Source organism: Lepidochelys olivacea (genome assembly GCF_965140295.1).
Source record: "Lepidochelys olivacea isolate rLepOli2 genome assembly, chromosome: 11".
Classification (NCBI taxonomy): domain Eukaryota; kingdom Metazoa; phylum Chordata; order Testudines; family Cheloniidae; genus Lepidochelys; species Lepidochelys olivacea.
This window is the reverse complement of record NC_140421.1, coordinates 65788546-65812719: the sequence shown is the minus strand read 5'-3', so window position 1 is coordinate 65812719 and position 24174 is coordinate 65788546. Positions and strand designations below refer to the sequence as shown.

General features: G+C 44.3%; 1 protein-coding gene across 1 annotated transcript in view; it reads right to left on the bottom strand.

Moving 5' to 3' along the window:
* CPS1 (carbamoyl-phosphate synthase 1) overlaps positions 1-24174 on the bottom strand; it is a 129860-nt gene that overhangs the window by 10473 nt on the left and 95213 nt on the right. Inside the window, exons 26-34 of the mRNA XM_084643769.1 lie at positions 21341-21535; positions 20474-20541; positions 17467-17542; positions 12467-12544; positions 11339-11446; positions 10541-10630; positions 9028-9198; positions 6407-6481; positions 1096-1194 (exon numbers count right to left, since the gene is read on the bottom strand). Of these exons, the coding sequence (XP_084499895.1) occupies positions 1096-1194; positions 6407-6481; positions 9028-9198; positions 10541-10630; positions 11339-11446; positions 12467-12544; positions 17467-17542; positions 20474-20541; positions 21341-21535 (960 nt within the window). The remainder of the gene's footprint in view (positions 1-1095; positions 1195-6406; positions 6482-9027; positions 9199-10540; positions 10631-11338; positions 11447-12466; positions 12545-17466; positions 17543-20473; positions 20542-21340; positions 21536-24174) is intronic.

The following is a 24174-nucleotide window of genomic DNA, read 5'->3' as shown; positions in this document are numbered from 1 at the left end:
CTTGAACCTGAAAACTAAGTTGGGTTTTATTGCACCTTTATCTTTTAACCGTGTCATATTAATTGGGAATATTTCAACATCAAGGTAACGGTGAGCACAAAGGAACGGGACTGGAAGCATCACAGCACTGCTTTGTCTTGGTCCCACTCCTGTTTCACAGCTTCCTGCTCTAAGTGCCCGGTGCTGCATGCTTCCAGCTGGCTGATAGCAACAGCATCGTGAGGCAGAGTGCCGGCTGCAGACCCCAGCAGACAGAAGAGGAAGTAGCCGTGCATACTGATCTCTGACCCTACCAACTAATTGGTGCCACCCTTTCACTCCTATTAGGCAGCCAAGACAGCAGAACTCAGCCTGAGGAGATTCCTGCACCTCACATATACTGAACTGTAATATACTTTGCAAAAATCTTTCATCCTAGGAGACTCTACTACAGCTCTGTCTGGCCATGCAATTTCGGTGGAGACAGAGGGACAGAGATGGCCATTTTCTGTACAGATTATTAAGTGTGCAGGTTAGCAGAGTTCCACTTTATGGGCTTGTGAGATGCCTACCTAATGGGCTTCTGCAGCAGTGTGGCTATGATCTGACAGAAAGCTCAGGCCCCAGGACCAGAGAGAAATGCATGAGAGTCACAAGCACTTTGTGGGAACAGGGGGCAGATTTTGATTTCTTGTTGGAGTGGATCTTTGGTTAGATATGATCTGGGCTTCATCCACCACAGTGAGGCAACTCAGACCCATCTCTGCCCGGGTCTCCCAGTGCAGAGGTCCATGGTCTCAACTCTGCCCACAGATATACTCCCCTACAGCCCCCATCAAAGCCATTGGATGCCACGTGAGCATAGGTGAGGGAGAGATCACCCACTATGTGGAATCCAGTAAAATTCCTCCTCCAGCAAGAGAGTACACAGGTTTACAGCTCATTCCCGCCAAATACTCACACACCACTGTCTGTTGTGGCACCAGAAGGACCCTCATGCAGAGAGCTTCCATTTAAAGCCAACATAAATAAGTGAATGGAAAGTGAAGTGCCAGTTACACCATCTCTATACCGTCTTCCCTTTTTTGCTCTGATTTGCAAACTCTTGGTACTCACCTGGATTCCAACCAGAATTCCCTTCTGTGGAAACTTAAATCCCGTGGAGAGCATTGCCTTCAGGAAGGCAGAATGGATGCTCTCCCCGAAGCAAGCAACCTGGGAGGGAAGAACAAGGCAGAGGAGTGAGAAACAAACAACAACTAAAAAAACATTATGGAACATTTTGTTTAAGGCGTGCGCATTTCCCCTCTTTCTGTAGCACCCGGCTTGACTTCTTTTGCATCAACAGAGTAAAAGCAGATCAGCACAGATGAATCTTACATTTTTAATTAAGCAATAATGAAGGACTAAGCAATCTTTTACTCTCAAGCAGCACACCATGGAGCAACATAAATGGATTCTGCTCTGAGTTATTTGGACACCGAACACAGCGTCTGGTTCACAGCATGTGAGCTTGTAACACAATGTTTAATATGACTTAATGCTTAAATAACAGCAAATATTAGACATGCAACGGTGTGCCGGTGCCTGAATGTAAAGTTTGCAGCAGGAAACAGAAGTTCTTTGAGATATGTGGTACCTATCTGTATCCCACACATGTGTGTCCATACGTGCTGGAGTCCAGAAATTTTAAAAAGCAGTCAGCAGTGTCCACTGGCCCACATATTCACAGTAGGTCTGCTCATGCTCCCAACCAAGGAGATAAGAGGCAGAGTGGCTTGATGCCTCTCCAGTTCCTCTTCTTACCACGGATTCAACAGGATCCATAGCAGAGTGGAAAAGGGCAGGTGGTGGACTACAGATAGAGACCACACATCTCAAAGAACCTCCTTTTCCAGGTAAGCAACCTCCATTTCTTCTTTGAGAGCTGGTCCCTATGTGTATTCCACACTGGGGTGACTGACAAGCAGTGCTCGGACTGGAGGGGGGTGTGAGGAAGCTGGCAGCAGAGATGAATGTGGTACTGCAGTTCCCACTGCTGCATCCACAGGAAATGCCTGAATTAGCGTGAATGCCTTGCAATGCCTTGCACAAACGTGTGGCTGCTCTGCATAAGTCTAGCATTGGAACGTCCTGCAGGGATGCTGGAGAGGCAACTTGCGCCCTCATGGAGCGTGCCCTGACTCTGTCAGGAAGAGGCATGCTTGCTAACCTGTAGCACTCCAAGATGCACCCAGGAATGCACTGAGAGATTCTCTGAGAGGACATGGCTTGCGCTCGTGATCTTTCTGCTATGGCAAGAAAAAGTCTTGGTAATTTTCTGATAGGTTTGGACCTTCGCAGATAGAACACCAAGGACATCCCCCTGACGTCGAGGGAATGAAGTCTTGTCTCTTTGGCAGAAGCATGGAGTTTTGGGAAAAGGACAGGTAAGTGGATACTTTGGTTTATGTGGAATTCAGAAGAAACCTTGGGGAGGAACTTAGGATGGATAGAGGCAAAGGGATACCTTTTTTCCTGTGAAAAACCGTATATGGAGGGTCTGCCATGAGGACTCCCAACTTGCTCACCCTCCCGGCTGAAGGGATAGCAACTAAAAATGCAACATTCATGGACAGGTGGGACATGGAGCATGTCATCAAGGGATTAGATGGTGGTGTGGTGAGTGTTGACAGTACAAAACTGAGGTCCTATTGAGCTATAGGTTTGATCCCTGACCAGTACCAATGATAAGTCCAGAACCATGTTCCTAGATGGAACCAGAGGATGATAGTCCTTGTGTTTTGGAGCTGGAATCACCATTGGAACCAGTGGATCTTTCTTCTTGCACACTTTACCCTCCATCCTTTACCCTCCAGGGGCTTTCAGTGGTACCATCCTTTAGGACCTGTGAGCGAAGGCTCACCCAACCTTGATGGGCTTGGGGAGGGATTACATCTCTTGTGGACAGTCCTGAACAGGGACCTGTCCTTGTGACAATGACAGTGCACCCTACTCTCACCAGAAGAGTCCTTCTAGGCTTAGGAGCTGCCGACTCCACTCCTAAGCAAGAGCTTAGATGGGCACTGCTCATGTGTTGGGGCCGATGTACAGTGGGTCTCCCTGGCCCAGATCAGAATGGGGCCTGACAGCATACTCAATAAGATGCTTCCTGGGACAAAGTTCACAAGCTTGGAGTGTTCTTGGTGGAAATGACTACAAATATGGCATTTTGCACAGATATGTGTCTCACCCAAACAGTAGAGGCAGTGTTGGTGATCATGGCTCATGGAGAATAAGCAAGGGCAGAAGACGTAATTCTTGAACCCCAGGAATGTGGGCAAAGTCCCAGACCACCGGGAGGGAGTCCCCAGTAGAGGGAAAAACAGTAACTACACTATAAAGCTCTAACTATACTAATATAAAAGCTGTGAAGAATAAAACTATTTACAAATCTATTTACAGGTTCTATCAAGAGAGAAACTCAGGCCACACAGTGTTAAAAAGCATCTGGAGAAGCATTGGCCTGCACTGTCTCTTATGCCCTTGGGCCGGGAGCATGAGGAGATCTACTGCACATGTGTGGGCCAATGGACTCTACTTGTTACAATTTCCAGAGTCAGGCATATGGCACACATGTGTGCCCACATGTGGACGACACATAGGGACCAACTCTCAAAGACGAATGCACAGTTGCTTGTCGCATGGCTCTAAGCATTTATTTATGGAAAGAGTTCAGAGACCATAAATAAATAAGTAAATAAATATCTTGCTCTTATATAGTGCTTTTCATCAATAGAGCTCGAACTGCTTTACAAAGGAAGTTAGTATCATCAAGTAACACGATGTTCCAGTGAAACCTCAAAGAGTCCACTGATTGTAGATGGTAATTTTAGGTTGTACCAAAAAACCCACAAACAATAAACAGACACCGTGGGAAATAAATGCTACTGAAACTCCTGGAGGCTGGTTCAATGATGGCCTTCAAAAAGTCAGCATTTGGTAATAGCTATCACGTGGTTACTTCCTTTTCCAAGAGGAAGGCTGTGGTTTCTCAGATGCCACTGTTTGGTAACACAGTGACTATTGTACAGCTCTTTGTACTGCATGCAGTATTTTAGATTGCTAACAGGCACTATTTTCTAGGGCTGGTCAAACATTGTCAAAATATGCAATTTCGTTGAGAATTTTCATCACAATTTTGAATCTTGACCAAAAAAAAAAGGGTCTATTGATATTTCTAAGACTTCTCACAAACATTTTCTCTCTTTCTTTTTAATCATTTCTACAGGTGGTTGAAAAAGAGGGAATCGTGAAAAAGACCTTCATTGAAATGTTGAGTTCAGAGGAAAAAAAAAACAGGGATGAAAACTTTGTCTCACTTTTTGACCAACTCTATCATTGTCCTTCCCAGTGAAACACATCACACTGTATTGCTCAGTATACCGAGACACACCCATACTTGTAGTAAACAGAAATCTTGGGGAAATGTCAAGGACAAATTACAGTTTACCAGCAAATATTGAAAAAAACCAAGGGAAAAAATTCATGACAATTAACTTACTGCTTTTTCATTCAAAAATCTTGATTTTCTCCACATTTTACCCACTATTAGACTGGGAGTGGTGCTCAGGTCAGTCTGGGTAATAGCCAGGTGTTATTACTGTAATAGCCTACAGCTGAAGCTAAAAACTCATCCTTTAAGCCGGGGTTCTCAAACTTTTGGCCACATGAATCAGTTTATCATACCAACACCTGGATCGCAGCTGCTTGCTCCAACTCAATTGTGCATGTTCTAAACTACGCTGATGCTTGGATGACTCCATCTGTCAGACTTGCAATATCAGTGTGTGGCTGGTCACCTAGAGATTCATCATGGATGTATGGAGAAGGCAGAGCAGAGCACCAGTCAGGCCCGTCGAGAGAAATTTGGAGCCCTGGTACATTTTGTTCTTGCTTATATTTCACTTATACTTCAGCCTTGTATTCATCAAATGTATTTATTTATGGAAATATTGGTACTTTATTCACACAGACCTTGGAGACATTGGTGGGGGAGGGGCTGAGCTTGGAGCCCTCTCTTACCCACACTCTAGTCAGTCCTGGCACCAGTCTCCAAAACCAAAAGTGCCAATGCCAACGACACTTTTGCTAACGGTTGGGAACTGCTACTTTAAGCAAAACACAGCCTGTGTCTTCTCTGGCACATTTGGTGGATTCAAGCCCAACGCACATCATGTCTGTGTTGAAATGTCTTTGTAGCATAACTGAGCATTTTACCAGTAGAGAGTTATCATCCTTACTTCATATGTAAGAAAGATCTTCATAACAATCATGTTTCATGGCATTTAGAATATGGATCTTTCCAATTTGTAAACATTAATAATCCCTCCTTTATGACTAAAATATTCTCTAACTCCATCTAAAGCTCAAGAAAAGTAATTCTCACTCCTTGGCTACATTTCTACATTTCTGTTCTTTTCTCCACCCCCCCTTCCCCCACAATGAGTCAATTCCCTTCTGAAAGTAGGAAGGACACGTGTGTTTTTTTCTGTCCATTAATTACTATGAAAGCAAATCAGCAGCTGTACGGATTTCACATGCAATATGAAGAGCAGGCTAAAACAGTACCAGAGAGAAGCAGGAAACATGAGGTTATTTCAACCTTATATGTAGGCCTGATTCTTATTTATAGTAAGATTCCTTTACATAACTCTGACAGTGGGCTTTGTTCCTGTTATTGCCTATTCCAGCATGTGTTCGCTGGAATGGGTTTCAGAAAGTCATAGCGTGTCCACAGCAAAGTTGGAAAAGACAGCCAAACCCCAACAGTTGTACCTGGAGTTAATACTTCGACTGCTACACTTTATTCACACTTGCTCTCTCTCTCTCATTTTGCTCCCTGGCACACATCTCGCTGGTTTCCAGGCAACCATAAAAATATCACCACACATATTTGTTGCTAGTAAGTAACCTGTACATTCTGAGACCAAATACTCATGACCTGGAGTCTGCTGTTGGCATTCTGACGTGCATCGATTGGGATTCTGAAGGCTGTATATACATGTCTGTCAGGAATTAGGCGATTCATAAAATGTACTGACACGCTAAGAACTTTCCAGAACCTGACAGCTCTCTTTGAGAAAGACATTTCATGCTTTCATGGAAACCCTTGCTGACTGATGGAATTGAGGCACAGGCAAAGAGGGACATCCAGTGGCCAAATACATTTTATTCTTCAGGGGAATCCTTTTGGTTGTTTGTTTGTTTTTTTAGAGACAAGGCAGGTATCTGTGTGGTGGGGGAGGGAAAGAAATCCCAATTTTACATTTTTGTAAAGACTTTGGTTCTTTTCAATACAGCATACAGATTCCATCCAGATACTTGCACTTATAAGATCATTAACAGTATCTGTTAAAGAAAGCTTAGTAAAAAATGTGAACGGTACCTCCCCAGTGGAAGCCATCTCACATCGGAGAATAGGGTCAGCATCTCTCAGTCGGGGCCAGGAGAACATTGGAGCCTGGCAAAAGGAAGGAAAAGAATATAAGGGAGACTGGGTATTAAATGAATTAGAATTCAGGTTATAGATTACGGAAGTGAGAGATATACAGGTCCAGGTTATGTACAAGGTGCATAAGTGTAAGAGAAACATTGGTCTAGGTTGATGACCAGAAAGAATACTAGGCAAATGGATTTCAGGTATCCCTAGAGCCTCGGTCAGGGAATGGGATAAATGATCATGGATTTGACCAGCAAAATGTCCCTGTGAGTAACCTGAGGCAGGATTTCTAATAAATTGTGATACACTGTGATTTTTAAGAGCCTATTTAACACAGAAAGGCCATTGGATGTCTGATTCCCGAGACAAAGAGACAGATGTGCTGCTGTCTGAGACACACTAAGTGGTACTGATCAGATATTTTTGCAACAGAGCGTTCTTCTGTCAGGAAATACCATTTCATTCAAATAAAGGTTTTCCATGGGATTGTGTCAACTTAGACTAAGCTTTCAATGGAAAGCTGCCTTGGTTCCTGCCAGCTCCCTCAGCTGCCTCCCCAGGCTCCCTGGCTCCAGGCTCCTCACCACCCAGCTGGTGAGCTAACGGGGAGCTCAGCATTCACAGCTCCCCGGCTCCTCAGCAGCCCACCTAGCAGGCTGCTGCAAAGTGGGGGCTCTCCTGGGTTTCCAGGTTCCCTGGCTTCACAGCAGCCTGCCTGGGTGTCCAACCTGAGCAGCCAGTTCCAGATGTTGGGCAGCCCAAAGAGCCACCTGTCCAGAGCGTTGGGCAGCCCAAGCAGCTGGCTCCCTGGAAGGCAGAACTCTGGACAGCTCAACTCCCCTGCCAGCTAGCTTCCTGGGCTGCTGAATCCTTGTTGCTCTTATAGCTGTGCTGGCTCCGCAGTGAAACACAGCAAAAATATATGTCGGCCACCCAAATCAAGAAGCTATGACTCTGACTACATCAGGGAGCAGATCTATTGAGAAAGAAGGTGACATTTTGACAGGCTTTTTTCAGAGCTTTTAAGAAACAAAATCCATTTTCATGCAAATGTTCCTAGAAATAAAAATGTGGAAGAGGGGTACGGAAAATACAGATGTGTATAATGACGATTGAGTCTCTATAGAATATTTTTCAAAGTTCAAAATGTTTCCAACCTATTAGCAAGTCTTTAAATTTAACAATACCAAATAAACACAGCACATCAGCAATGCAAGAGCTTCCCAGTGAAATCTCCAGGACCAAATCTGGGAGAGCTCCTGAAAGAGATGTAACTCTGGACCGTTTAGCTAACAAGACTGCAGGATCCATGGGATAAACTATTAAAACCCCAAATCATTAATTTCAGAAAACTTGACCACAGGTATAAAACAAAATTCTTCATGATATGGTAGTTAGGTGGCTACTTGCCTTATCTAAGTCAGCCATCAACCTCCGTTATAGTCTAGTAGGATAGCACAAAGAAAAGGAGGACTTGTGGCACCTTAGAGACTAACCAATTTATTAGAGCATAAGCTTTCGTGAGCTACAGCTCACTTCCTCAGATGCATCTGAGGAAGTGAGCTGTAGCTCACGAAAGCTTATGCTCTAATAAATTGGTTAGTCTCTAAGGTGCCACAAGTCCTCCTTTTCTTTTTGCGAATACAGACTAACACGGCTGCTACTCTGAAACCTAGGATAGCACAGTTTGTTTTGGACATTAGATTGGTAGAGGGAAGTCGCATTCATTCCCTGTAAGTGTATTCACTCCCATATACAAGATATACTCTCAATAAATGCAAAGTCTTGCTAACAGTTCTGAAAATTCTGAACTTTGAAAAAATTCTATTTAAACACATTTCTACTTATACATCCAGCAGATTGTCTGCACTTCTCTTCCACATTTTACTTGAAACATTGGCCTGAATACAGAACTTTATTTTTTGATGTGTGCTCAAAATGTCTAGAGTACCTATCATTTACGTAAGTGTACAGGTATAGACTTAAATAGGGTGAAATGTTGGCCCCATTTAAGTCAAGGAGAGTTTTGCCATTGACTTCAATAAGGCCAGGGTTTCACCCATAATGTACTAGTCATATTTTCAAAAGGAGATGCCCCCTGAACCCTTTTTTTAAAAAAACACACAAAACTCCAAACCTAAATCCTTGGGCATGCAATTTTGGGACACTGAAAACTCAGATTTGTGCACGCTCCTCAGACAGCGCTAGCAAGAGGTTTAAACTTGGGCTGTACAGTTTTGGATATTCACATTTAGAGCCCAAGTTGAAGTTAATTTGAAAGATGGCTCATGACATTCAAACCTCACAAATGTCTATGACCATTGTGTCAATGGATAACATTTTCTTTGATTCTTCTTATACTGTAAAATTCCCACCCACCACCATTGTTGTAATAAAAGATTGAAAAGATCTATTGCACTACCCAGTCCATCTCCTTTCCCAGGCAGGATTGTTCCCTATTCATTTAAAGGTAGTGAAGGGATGGACTCCTAATGCCGACCCTATTAACAGGAGCCAGTGCAATTTCTCTGCTGCTTCCTTCATCTCATTGTATTTTAAAGCCATACCTTAATCCCAACATATTCAGATGGGATAATGGGCCGTTCCAGTGTAGGCAGGGATGACTCATCGATCTTTTCTCCAATCATCACCTTTGTGGCCACATCAATGAAGTCCACACCAATAGTCTTGGACACAAAGGGGAAGGAGCGTGAAGCCCGCAGGTTACACTCTATCACCTGAGGAGGTACAGAGTAGATACTTCAGTGCCACAGATTTGTTTAGCAAAGAGATAAAGCCCCTCCTTGGAATGCTAATTCACAAGTGTAAACATACTCTGGAGGTTTCTGGAAGCTAGTCACGGTTGTTGCTGGGGTAGCACTCACAGTGGCTGGAGAGAAATCTCTCCAGATTCCCATATAAGAGGCACATGCAGGCATGGGAATTGTGGTCAAAGATTCTGAGTGTTGGGAGCCCACTTGATATGTGCTCTTTCTATGGTCACGCACTGCTTCTGTTGTGAGTGAAGGTGTGTTCAGGTAAGCAGCTGGGAACATGGATGTCTGGGCCCGTAGCTGGAGTTTGTTTAGTGATAAAAGCTAGGAACAAAGATGGGCAGTGCCCATCACAGAATCTCACGTGGGGTTTGAGGGTAGAGGAGGAATCAGGTTATGTGAGAGACAGCAAGAAAGGAAGAGGAAAGATGGGTGGAAAAGAGAAAGAGATCACAAGGGAAGAGGAAAGAGAACAAAGGCAGACAGGGCTGGGAAGATCCACTCTCCAACTAGTAGTTCAACCAGATCTTGTACAGACCAACAACACTCTAATCTGGTAAAATCTCCCATGCTACGCCACAGCTCCCAGCTGCCCTTCCCGTCACAAACCTCTCCCTTTCACACATGGCCAGTACTCACTTTGACTTTCCCCATTACTGACAGCAAGCAAAGCACCCATTAATGATGGTCATGAAAGGTCAGACATTGGCAATACATCTGTTATTAATAGGTAGTAATACCACACTCTTTAAAGATAACCTTTTAGGGGCCCACAAACATGTTTTGTCCTTTTCACGTCCACCCATACTGTCCTTCTAGCTTTTTAGCATGCTGCCCAGAAAGAGCCGGACTACCGAAAGATCAGCGGGTGTAGGATAATGTCAAGATTGTGCTCAGTTAATAAGATGAGGCATGTGTCACTTTCCTGTAAATCACATTTGGAAATGACCCTTTTGGGTGGGATTTGAGCACAGTCTCACACTAACATTTGCTGACAGACAGCAATTTCACAGAGCTTGCTTCACCCGCAGATTACAACATCGTGAAGGCAGATGGAGCTCCTTTCTCACACTGGACCAGAGCGCTTTACAAAGCAGCGAATGACATGTCAATGGCACAGAGATCCGTACGCTGTCAAACGAGGCCGGTATTATGCGCGCAGCCCCACCCTATGCGCTACAGCATGCTGCTGCAATTGTCTTAGCCCCTCTGCTTTGGGGCGAGCACAGACAAAGGGAGCACTGGAGGGACACAAACTGAAACTGTTTTGAATATTCTCCTCCTAAACTGCGGTGGGAATTCTTACCAAGACATCATTTCCTCTGACCAGGAACTGAACATTGAATGGGCCAGAGATGGAAAAGGCACGTGCAATCTTCTTGGTGATAATTTTCACCTACAAAAAACAGGCAGCATAATGTTATTTATTACAAACAGATCCGCTCAAACGTGGCTTTCCTCACCCTTTGAGTTCTCTCATTACTCAACCCTATTCTCTCATCCTCACAACCAGTAGCATCTTTTGGAGACTATTTCTGTCCTATTTGCCTGAGGAATCCAGAGCCAGAATGTCCACTCCAGGTGATGGGAATGAAAATGGAGTCTCCCACATTTAACCTTTACATGTTGAATGGTGACTCCCTAAACATTACACCCTACAGTGCAGGAAGGGGCAGTTCACGTTTTTTATCAACTGAAGATAACTGGACCACGTTATACTGGGTTTCAGCTAAGTGCATATTTTACAGTTTGAAAGAAGTGCTTTGCCCTGAGGTTTTCCCAAAAGCCATTCAGCAATATACTTGTGTCATCACAGATCAACAGTATCTATACCAATAGTACACTGGAATAAACTGGAAAAGGAGCCACCATCTCATGTCCTAGCCAAATACACAATGTCCCACAAGTTTAATAAAGGGGTTTATATACCTCAGTTCCATATTATGGACCATTGTGAGGAGCAAGTTTCTGGAAATTTTTGTAATTTAAATACCACTACTTGCTTAAATGCTCCTGAATATATAGGCATCTTCTGTGGAAGAGGAAATGTGATTCTGGGTCTTTACTTTCTGATCTGCCTATTCAATGTTAGTGAAACACTCACCTTCTCCAAGGCTCCTTGGCTAATAGTCTGTGTGGGCAACATCAAGGTGGCATCTCCAGAGTGAACTCCCGCATCTTCCACGTGCTCAGAGATCGCATGTGAGACGACCTTTGCAAAGAAAAAGAGTCATTGATCATCCAGTCTGACATGCCCAGCTACATACTCACCTCCAGGTCCACTACAAAGAAGAGTCCTGCACAGGCCCATAGAGAGAGATTAAAACAGGTGGGGAATCAAAACAAAAATAGATTTCTCCAGGCACTGAAAGCTAATTTAGCAGGAGTAATCAGTGATGCTGGACATCAAAAAGGACTAGGGAATGAAATTATGGCCATTACTAACTTCTGTACTGTAGCACCACAAGCAGCAGTAACGTTAAGGAAAAGCAAATCTCCAGCTTCAGGATATCACCCGGTTGTCTGTGTGGTCCGGAGGAGGCAATTCCCTCCCGTGTGCATCATTTCTACAAAGGGGTGGCTGTGTTGTGGATTTGTTTCACTTCCTTCTGAAGCAGCATGTATTGATCATTGCTGGAGGGAGGATAATGGACTTAATGGACCAATGATCTGATCTGTCACTGTGAATCCTATGTTCCTGTTTTAGGTCCCAATCTAAAGCCCAAAAGAAGTTCTTTCATTGACTCCAGCGGACACTGGATAAGGCCTTGCGAGAAGCACTGTCGCTTTTGAATACTGAGTGCCAGACAGAGGGAAATGCTAAAGAAGCATGAAGAGAAAAGCAAAGGCCTTGATTAGGAAATGTGTGTCATCTAATGCTGGATATATTCACTCTCACTCTTTCACCGTACGAGGAAGTCTAAAGGCACAGAGAAAAGGAAGAAAGGCAAATCTTAAAACAGAAACTGCAGACTGAAGAACTACCAATGGTAGCCATCTTCACGAGGCAGAAGAGCAAGAAAATCTCAGGAGACTGCATATGTTTTCAGTTCATCCCTATTCAGCTCAGCTACAAAGCATATCTATGCACCGTTGCACAAAAACCACATCTTCTACCAAGACTTTAATCAAACCCAGGTGGCTCACACTTTGCATGCCTCTGGGTAAAAACATAATTAAATAAAACAAAAAATAGGAGAAATTAAATATAAGGAAAAAACAAAATTCTTACTTTTCCAGCCTTGGCGACAGCATCCATTTCCACCTCTCGGGCTCCCTCGATGAATTTCGTGAGTACAACTGGGTGCTCCTGTCACCAGGACAAGACAGAAAATAAAACTTTTATGTGGAAGCATTTTTGGTACTGAGGGAGTGATCTGCCTTTGGCCATTGGAAACATTTTGGTGCACCACACCATGAGGGAAGTACTAATATCCTCATTTCAGAGGCAAATAAACTGAGGCCCAGAGAGATGAAGAATCAAGCCTTGCACAGGCTGAATGTCTCTTGAAAAGTGCTGCACAAGAGGTGCAGAGCCCTTTGAAGGATTGGGCCATGTGTGACTCACCACAGTGACAGAGGAAGTGTGTGGCAGAAAGAGAAATACAGCCCAGGGACGAAATCCTGACCCAATGAAGTTATTGGCAACACTCCCATCCAGTGCACCCAGGATTTCACCCCCAGGGTCTTGACATCCAAACCTGTATCTTAACTACAAGATTAACCTTCCTCCTCTGAGACAGCCATAACCTCCTCCTGGTTTGGGTTACTGGTCCATAGGATAACTGGTTATCTGCACAACTGAGGACTTTGCACTACTGATTGTTTGCTCACTCAGTCATGTTACATATTTCAATTAATTCCCACCCCATAAGTGAATCCACTGCACTGCCTAACTCCCAGGTTTCCCCATTGATGAGCCACCATTACTCATCCATGGCTCTCACCACATCCCCTCACCTGTATCAGTCACTTTCTTCTTCTTCCTGGCCTCCTGCACCCTCTGGCTCACCTGCTCCATATGAGACAGCTCACCCGCTTCCACCGCTCCCTATCTCTGTCTCCCTGTCTCCTCACACGCACAAAGCCCGGGTCCCACTGCGGATGCCACCATGTCACTCCCACACAATAACATGGGTGTCATCTTTGACTCTGCCATTTCTCTTGCCCGCACATCCAAGCTGCTTCTTGCGCCATAGCATTGCCAAGATCTCATTTTTCCTCACAGTCCACGCAGCAACACTATTATCTAGGCTGCCACCACCTCTACTCTGGACCACTGTAACTTCTCCCAGGGCTCCTCAGTACCCACACATCGCCCCTCTCATGTCCATTCAAAACTGAGCTGCTAAGATTACCTCCCCTGCCTGTCACTTCACCATGTCATTCCCCTCCCTGCATCCCTTCACCGGCTCCCCCTTCTCTAACAAATTGAATTCAAGTGTCTTGTCCTTACTTTTAAGGACTCTTTCCCTCCTTACCTAGCCATTCTTTCATCCGACTGGTTCAATTCCACAGCTCCATTCCTCCCACACTGTACCTCCCATTTCTTCCACAAGCCTCTCTGCAACTTTCTTCCATGCCACCTGCTACACGTACCACCCCCTCCCTGGATCAGTCCATAATCTAACCTGCCCCCTGTCAAATCCCACCTGAATTTTACTGTAACGAACATGGCAAATTGCTAACTCTTCATGGCTTGGTACATGGGCAGTGGGAAATACTGGTATCTATTCTAGTTCCGTGTTTAACCATATCTTATGATTGAAAATAAAATCACACAGAACCATCAAGTGATGCATGCAGCTGGTCTGCATAATTATGTGCTGCTGTCAGTGATACCCTCATTCTCCATCTCCCATTTCCTCTTTTTGTTTTACCACCCTTAGTTTGCCATCAGCAGTTTGGGGCATGGAGCATGCAGGACAGAGAGGGAGTACAGTCCAGTGGTTAGAATACTAGCCTCGGTCTTGGGAGGAGTAGCTTCAAAAGTCCCTGCTCTGCTACAGACTTCCTGTGTGACCTTGGGCAAGCCACTTAGTTCTCCATCTGTGAAATGGGGATAATAGCCCAGCTCTACCTCCCAGGGGTGTTCAGAGGATAAATACCCCTCTTAGGCTGGGAAGGGCTTAGATACACACCTAAAATAAATTAACAGAAGTCTTTCTAGCTGCCTGTATACCATGTCTCCTAATGGAGCCCCAATCCTGATGAGAGTCTCTGGTGTTATTGTAGAGTGTAAATAATAATAACAACAATCCACGTAAAGGTGACAGCCCAGCCGAATGGCTTTGCATATAAACAGGACAGGGATGTGGTAACAGAACAGAGCAGAATAGCTAAAGAAGAGCACCACACACCTATGCTGTACACACTGACGGCTGATCACTTTTTAAGCGTAATTTGCACTGTTGGCTTTGACTGATAATGGCACCTCCCCTGTTCCTCCCTAACCCTGGCTCTTTCCAGCCCCAGCTGCAGCAGATCATTTGGGCCACATTTACGTCTCAACATTTTACCTGTCCCACCCACTATTAACTGCCTGTTATTTATTAGAGAATAAAATGCAATAAATGAGATCCTGTGGATGCGCAAAAGGCTCCTCTGGGGAAAAAAATATAGCAGGTCCAAACGTTACAAAATGCAATCCCTTATATTTATTGGAGCGAAAGTAAATTCCCAGGAAAGGACAATGCCACCAGCTACAGTGCTTCATAAATTTAGAAGATTGTATCGCGTGGCTTTTGGTCTTGATGTAATTTGTCATCAGCACTTCCAAGTGTGCCCAGGACCCTACTTTATTCCAGTTCCCCTCACTGCTTCTGAGGAGGATGGAAATTTACTCGTAGAACTTTACTGATACACGAAGTGCCCGTTTGAGGCTCTTCTATGGAAAAACTGATGCAAGAAGTAAAAACCGCACGGAAAGTGATGTGGATAAACATCAGAACAAGCTGTGATGCTGGCTGGCCCTGTACCTCTTTGGAAAGGCTTCGTTGGATAGTGTGAGTTGGTTAAAAAAAAAAAAAGCCACATAACCCATACAAAAATCCTAGCCTGCAAAAACGTATGCACATGCTTAACTTAATGTTAAGCAGTCCCACTGACTATAACAGGACAACTCCCAATGTGTGAAGTTAATCATGCGCGTCCTTGTCTATGCCAGAAAGGCTTTGCTGGTCTAGCTAAACAAACAAACCCTTCTAGTGCAGATGAAATAAGACCCTCAGGGATGTTATTATACCACTCAAAGTTTCCAGTGTAGGGATAGCCTAAGTCTTTGCAGGATGAGGGCCACAGGGCTCAAACACTGGAGATACATCACAATAGCCCAAATAGCAGTGACAACCACTGTACCATTTGCACAGGGACACCTCTCAATCACAACCACAGGGGACTGCATAAGAACCCCCACTCTTGTCCCCATGAATATAATACAATAAGTACTGCCAAGATTCTTCAGCCCCAGCTCCCAGAAGAATCTCTGTGTACTAAGGAGCAGGTCCTCTGTGGGTGCAAAGTGTCAGAGCCCCATTGATCGCCAATGAAATTGTGGCTCCTAATTCCCTAAATCTTCTCTTTTGAAAATGAGATTTTGGCTCCTAAATAAGTTAGGTATTACAAAGCTCAGCACAGCAAATGTCTAAATACCTTTAAAAAGCTGGGCTTTCAGCTCCATTCTCAAAGGTGCTTGGTATGTTGAAAATCTGTCTCCAGCTGTGGGTGCTGGCCCTTAGCTCTTCAGAATAGCTGGCCCTTAATTTCTTGTTTGTCTAAAGGAGCTAGTCATATTCACCCTGCTTTGTAAGGTGATTTAAGATCTACAGATGAAAATGTACTATGTATTCTTATATATTATTGTATTGACTTCTCTTCTTCTTTAAAGGTATTAACTCCAGCAATGTCTTATAACTTTACTCATCTCACCTTGCTGGAGGCCTAACCCCCATCACTCTTAAAAATATCTAACTTTGTCAAACCTTCATGAGCTTTGTCTGTGCCAGAATCCTGCGTCACTGAAGAGTTACTGCCAGATTTTTTTTTTACCCCCAGCTATTTGTGATGTAAGTGTTTATTGCATGGCAGGTTTGCTCAGATCAGAGGCCACACATGAAAGAGGAAATAACTCATAGTGACATAGGAAGAGTCAGGACCAAACCTAGAGACTGTTAAATACAGTGATGAACTTTGGATACTTCACAGTTGTTTAATGTTCCTATCCTTCCCCTTACTCAACCTCCCAAATATCTATTGTATATTAACGCTGACATCAGGCATGCAGAAACTCAACAGAACAAATAATTGAGCAGAACAAGCAGAGTTCTTGGATTTTGTTTGCTAGATCCTGCTGTATGCTGCTCATTCCTCTTGGAAATAATGCCCATTTCACTTTTCTGCTCCCTCTAAATTTCATAAACATGAGATCAAACTCTTCCCTGTATTAAAAAATAATTACCCCAAACTAATTTTTGAAAGCATTTAAAAGGAAAAAACAGCTTTCATCTTCTGCATTGTAAGCTACATGGATCGATGATCCCAAAGGATAAATATATTAAGCAGAGAGCAGCACTTGCCTTGTGCCACAAGAAAAGAATACACAACATGAGATGGGAGGATGTTAAATGTCACCATGAAACTTTACAAAGTTTTATGCATTTCAACGAATGGAGTGGAAAAAAAAATCAATAGTAGATGAGATGTCAGTTTAAAATCCAAGTTGTGCACAGACGCCAAGTGACAGGATTTAGATATTTAAAAGAAAAAGATAAGATCTCTCACTAATAGCTACCTTGGATGGGATAGCCGGAGAGGTATCAGCCCCAATATATTATGCTCAGCATATAACAAAGGCAAGCCTCTAAATAATGGCTACTTATGCAACAACCATAAATGGCTTTTTGCACTTGACCTTGGTGCCCAGCCTCCATAAGGGCCAGATCCCTATTCACGTGGAGTAGCACCATATTTCACGGGCGGCCTCATGGACATCAGTGAGGCTGCTGGCAAAGTAAGTTACTATTCAGTCTATGGATGATCAGAATTTGCCCCTTAGGGAAGAGAGCGAAGGGGCAAGTGCCATCAACTATGTTTAAATTGTCTCATCCGCAAAGGAGAAAGCAAACAGCTGGGAAGAGGTTTCATGGAAAGAGACAGGGAAGAAGGAAGTACAAATGAAATGAGCATAATGAATGAAAAGAGATGTAAAGGCACAGATAGGGCAAAGGCTGATACCTGGGAGACTCTGGTGGCTTCTGCTAAAAACTTCTTCATCTCTTCTTCTGTGAATACCACGTTCATTGCAGACCCGCTGAGAGAAAGGAGATCAAATAAAACGGAACAGGTCAGCTTCCTTTGTGTTTCAAAGCAGCCAAGCAAGCTAGACATCAGCGTGCTCGCTCTCAGAATACCTGACTCTTACAGACTATCCAAGCATAGCCCTGACTCAAACCACTTGCTCCCCTTTTTGGCTGGCTGAAAGGAGGAGTTGGTCTCCAAAGCAAATCTCTATTGTACTTACCCAACAAGCCGAGTGACTTCAAGAAAACACTGGAAGAAAACCAGTGCTTGAGTGAAGAATCAAAAAAGAAGTGTGGTTGTATAGCATAACCCTCCCCAAAGATCCCCTTTCTGATACAATGTTTTAAAGGGTTTGCAAAACTCTTTTTATGTTCTAGGAGATGCCTATTCAGCAACTGCTTGCCATTCAGGACCAAGCCTCTCTCACCTCAGCTCACCACTAGCTTCTGATCTTTTTCCATGTGTGCATGTTAGCTATGAGTTCACTATCAAAAGGGATACTTCTAAACTGATTGCCTGCCACAATGTCACATGGAGCCAGAATTGCATAGGATGGTGATGTTTATGACAGCAGGAGAGCACCAAAAATGTGTTGTGCTTTGCTGAGAATTGTTTCATTGGGTCTTTCCCCCGAATGCTTATCAGGGCATGAATACCTTATCTGACAAACCTTTTCTTTGAAATCTCACCATCCATAGTATCAGGGACGGGGGACTGGAAGAAAGGGGAAGTTATTTTCCTCTCTTGCAAACAATTGCTTAAACTTTAAAGAACTGTAAAGTTGTTATGCTTGGGGTTTTTCTATGTTGCATGCCCAGTAATTCTCAGCCTCCCCTTCACTTTAGTATATAATCCTCAAGGAAGTTTGGGGAAGAGGCGTTTTATATTCATAGATACTAAGGTCAGAAGGGACCATTATGATCATCTAGTCTGACCTCCTGCACAACACAGGCCACAGAATTTCACCCACCCACTCCTGCAAAAAACCTCTCACCTATGTCTGAGCTATTGAAGTCCTCAAATCATGGTTTAAAGACTTCAAGGAGCAGAGAATCCTCCAGCAAGTGACCTGTGCCCCATGCTACAGAGGAAGGCGAAAAACCTCCAGGGCCTCTTCCAATCTGCCCTGGAGGAAAATTCCTTCCCGACCCCAAATATTGCGATCAGCTAAATCCTGAGCGTATGGCTAAGATTCACCAGCCAGATACTACAGAAAATTCTTTCCTGGGTAACTCAGATCCCACCCCATCTGATATCCCATCACAGGCCATTGAGCCTATTTACCTTGAATATTTAATTACCAAAACCATGTTATCCCATCATACCATCTCCTCCATAAATTTATTGAGTTTTAAGGCTATTTCGTAAAAAATCCTTATCATTTGAGTTGCAATGCTGGCTCTTAAAAGTCTGTGAGTTTTACCTAAGAGAAATAGATAAAATGCCTCAATATCGGCAGTACTGTCTTGTTTTCTCCTATTCTTACTGGGTTAGATCCTCAGCTGCTGTAACTGGGGTAGATTCACGGATTTCAATGGAGTTACTCTGATGCACACCAGTTGAGGATCTGGCCCACTGTGTATAAGGCAAATACTGAAGTAATCTAAAGGTTAAATATTTTGTTTTCCAAGTCAATTGGCAAACCTTAAGGACCTTGATTGTATTTAAATCGAGCAACTGAGGAATATAACCAAGAGAACAACGATAGGTGCCAGTAGATTTTTTCTATATTGAATTTTTCCATGTTTACCCATTCTACTCAGACGAGTTGCGTGTGCGTGTATACTGCTTGCACACACATACACACACACACACACAAAGATACATGCGTGCGTATGCACCCCACCCGACCTAAGTTTGTCTAAAATGTAAATTTACTCCAAAAAGGGTTATATCAGCAACTACGCTAAGGGGAAAGTTCTACTGAATTTGATAGGGATGAAACAAATAGGATATATAGAATGTACTCAAAACCCCAGAGAATTTAACAGAGAATGACATCCTTTCTGTAGGATTTAACCATTCTACAGAAGTTACCAGAGAATTCTATCCCAGCCACAGCTAGAATGGTGTAAGTTCTCTACAAAGATCATCCTGTATTAAATTCTAAAGGACACTTCTATAAGCATACATGAAATCTCATTTTTTTTAATAGAAAGGATTTTTTGTTCCATTCAAAGTGAATATTGTGCCCCTTCATCTTGATATTTATCTCTTTTTATTACGAAAAGGAGTCCATCTCCCATTCCATTCAGACTTGCAAACCGTGCCCAGCAAACTACTTCTCTTTTTCTATCCACTCGGGAGTGAAGAAGCTCCTTTCAGCATTCATCTCCAAAGAGTGGTCACTCAGAACTTCTATGTGCGCTGACGCAACTTGTTTCAAAGTTTCGCTCTTGGAAACACTTGGTTTTGTAAAATATCTATTTAGAGACAAGCCGCCACCAAGGGACATAAAACATGACCATGCACAAATGAGCTTATGCAAGCAAGAGGTGCTGATAGTATATACAACGAGAGGCTGTCATTTCTGGCAGGATACGTGTTCCCTTCCCCTTTTCCAGATGCCAAACCACTTTTTCCTCCACCATACAGATAGACCCCACAGACTGCTCCAAAGGATCCATAGGAATATCAGATGGAATATCACAGATGACTCTTGCTTTTGGCCCCCAGGCATAAAGAAAAGTATTAAAGCAAACAGCTGTTATTAGGACTGTGTCCTGCCTCTGATCCGTGCCCAAAGGGTTTAGTGGTTTTTTGGATCCTTTTGTCGTCCTAGCAGGTGATCTATTTGTTAAGCCTAAAAGCTCTATGATGTCTGCTCTCAGCACAGTGGTTTCTGTCTGTCTCCTGGAATGGTAGCCTACCTCTCACCTTTCTCAAAGAGGATCTGCGGATAGCACATGCAATTTGATTTGCACTGTCAGACAAGCTTTACCTCAAAACATAAGACGGTCTCAGCAAACATGGGTAGCCCACGGAGTTTGCAAATTCAACAGCATCTTTCTAAAGGGTTGGAGGGGAAAAAAACATACTGTGAATATTAAAAAAAAAAAAAAGAAAAATACCTGCAATGGCAAATAGTAAAAACTCAGATATGAGTCTACAGCCTGCACTGAATTGCTGTTCTTTGGTTCTGCTTCTTCAGATCTTCCCAATCTAACTCAGATACACAATTGTGAGAAAATCTGATTGCATCCCACCGTAGGCTGTGAAGAAGCCATCCAGATAAACTACAGGGCTGGATCCTCTGCTCTGCTTTGGATTCTTCATGTTGCTCCAGCGATGCAGCAATCCTTAAATGCTTTGGAGCTGCCATAGCATCTGCTATGTCACCCCTCCAGCTCTCAGTGAAGAGAGTCTGTCCAGGGAAAAGGGGCATTGTTGAGAAGTCCCTACTCTCTGGCAATCCTCAGTCACTATAACAACATTTTGGAGGGGGCATAGACAGCTCAGGGTAAGTCAGAGCAGCCCTGTGGTTGCTCTAATTCATGCCAGGGCCTCAGGATCAGGGACATATAACGGTGGTTTAAAGTCACCTTCCCCTCTCATCTCCAACAACATCCTCCCATCTTCCACGGGGCACTGCTTGGCCAGACCAGAAGACCAGGGCTGCAGTATAAGAATTCATCCAACTGCACAACAGAAAGTGGGAGTGAAGCAGTTCACAAATCCTGGCGGTATGGTGCTTACTGAACCCAGATGCAATGACTGCTAAAGCACTCGAAAGTAACCTGTAAGCGATGCCACTCAAGGAGAAAGTCCTAAAAAACCCGTCCCTTGCATTCTCTCCGCCCCAACGTACCAAAGTGCTAACAGCCTTCCAGGGTGCCTGAGCCACATTCAGCTCATCCAGAACAGCTGAGAATACGGAGCGGTCTTCTGCTCGGTCAATCTGCATAGGGTTAGTGCCCATGATCTTAACTCCGTTCTTGTACAATGGCACTGCCAGGTTATTGGGGATTTGCCCTCCGACAGAGATAATGCAGCCAGCACATTCCTGAGGGCAGAGAGAGGGATAGGGTGGTCAGAGATAAAGCCATTTAACCATTTGTCACCTGCTGTTGATATTTAAAGTGCATTAAGAGGTTACATTACAATCTGCCTGCGCAAGGGGCTGTGCATATCCTGGCTGATCCAGGAGCACCCCAGGAAGCAAACTACGATTCAGAGTGCCTCTTGCTAACATGAGTTCAAATCCTAGTGAAGACAAGGTGGTTCGTGGCTTTCAGATGTGTTAGCAGGTCAAGGCAAAGAGTTCCACAGGTTCACTGTGTGTTGTGTGAAGAAATACTTCCTTATGTGTGTTTTAAACCTGCTGCCTATTACTTCCATTGGGTGACCCCTAGTTCTTATGTTATGTGAACGAGTCAATCACACTTCTCTATTCACTTTCCTCCACATCGTTCACGATTTTATAGAGCTCTCTCACACCCCCCTTCGTTGTCTCTTTTCTATGCTGAACAGCCCCAGTCTATTTACCCTCTCCCCATATGGAAGCTGTTTTGTACCCCTAATGATTTTTGTTACCTTTCTCTGTATCTTTTCCACTTCTGAGATATCTTTTCTGAGATGGGGAGACCAGAACGTCACGCAGGAGTCGAGGTGAAGGCCCCTGAACCCCTCTCCCCGGGCCCGTCACGGCCCTACCCCCTCTCCATATCCCCCCCACGCCCGCTGCTCTTCTACCGCAGCTGCACATAGCTGCTGCGGTCCTAGTGCCGTGGAGCCTGCTCAAGCCGGGGGCACAGGGTCCGCGATCTTGCAGGGTGGGAGGGCACTGAGCACCCTGGCCTCCTGCCGATGCTGCTGGGCCGGATCCTGCTGTGGAGGCTGATGCCGCTGGGCCCGATCATGCACCGCCCCATTTTAGCGCACACCTACTCACCAGCTCTGCATCTGAGACAGGTGCCCCTTCCGCCCCGCCCTAGTTATGACCCTGAGGATGTCACATGGGCCGCAGCTGGGTGCGGACTGGGCCGCAAGTGGCCGCTGGCTGCAGGTTGAGCAGCAGGGATCTAGCCTCTCTTATAAGTGCTAGCAGCATACTCATTGCTTGGCAACACAAATGATAATACATTCTATCTAACTAGACAGTGGAATCAATCAAATGATCTGATGTGAGTCAATTATTCGGATAAATTTAGCCTTTTCCCCCCCATTCACAAATTATTAGTGAATGTAGGCCTAACTTAAAGCTGTTTACACTGCCAGAGTTTTGTAAAGAGGCTCAGCACTAAGGAGACTCAGGCCCAAAATATGGCTGAATTCACAAGTGTTTAGAATCAAGTGAGCATTTGCAAACACTATTTTGCAATATCTGACCCCCCCTCTATCAGACAGAGAGAACCAATCAAACACACAAGACATAGGATGATCCGGAGGTTGGCTCTGTCTTTGAGAGTATCAAATCTGTTTTAATTGGCGAGTGGATTTTTACTGACATGAGTGAGCGCTGACGGGCTTTGCTGAAGAGTTACGTTTTAATGAGGGATTTAAGGGAAAAGAGGATTGAAGCCTTGTATGCCCAGTGTGGAAGGGACTCTGAAAACAAATAGGCAATAAAATGCCAGGGGAATTTTAATAATACAAACCCTGCTTATATTTGTTTAATTGCAATGTGGTTATTTCCTCCTCTAATATAGATTCATTATATAGCACCTTTACACAGCACCTTTCAACTCAAAGGGCAGGAGAGCTTTTTACAATGCGCGTGCAGAAATATACAAACTATATACAGAGATCATGTCATCCATTTCTGACATGCAGCCATTTCTGGGATCAAAGGCTTTTGAAACCAATACACGCAAATTTAAGACGGAGCGAAACCCAGCTCAAGGAGAGTTAGGTTGAAAGGATGTAATTATCTAACCTGAGGTTTCGCCAAGCCACTGGAGCTGATCACCCCCACGCTTATGAAAAGTCCCACGGATGTGTAATGTCCAGCAGTGATAAGGCCCTTGGTTACATGTCTCACCCAAAAGAGAGCACCTCCCGCTTCCCAGGAGTTCCTTACCATCACCCTATGGCACTGGATCGATATTTCCCATTTTCATCGCCCAGCCAAACCATGCTTACATTGCATGATCAAAACACATGTTCATTAATCCTAAATTTGTTTTAACATCCAGCCTTCCATCAAACATTCTCGCTTTTGCTTCTTTTCTGTCTCTCTGTATAACAGCCTCAGGCCATGCCTACACCAGCACGTACTATGCAGCAAGCTGGGCTATAAATCTACAGCACTTCAGCATGCCGCGTGCTAGGTGTCCGTGGGGACTCTGCTGATGCGCACTAAAAGTTTCCTGGTGCGCACTGAGGTAGTGGGCATCAGCGGGGTCCATACGCACACTTAGTGCGTGGCGTGCTGGAGCACAGTAGATTTACACCACAGCTTGCCTTGCCTAAGTGCTCATGTAGATATGCTCTCACTCAGCGTATCTCCATTTGCGGCTAGTGGACTGGCATATACATCTCATCTATAAAAACACAACATTGCACTGCCAGATATTGGGAATGGTATCTTGGACTCCAACCCCAGGAGCGCTGGAGAAGATGGGCTGCCCAAGCAGACAACAGAGGTCATAGGAGTTCCACCCCCAGAAGACGCATGGGCTGCGAGTTAACCCTCAGTGATAA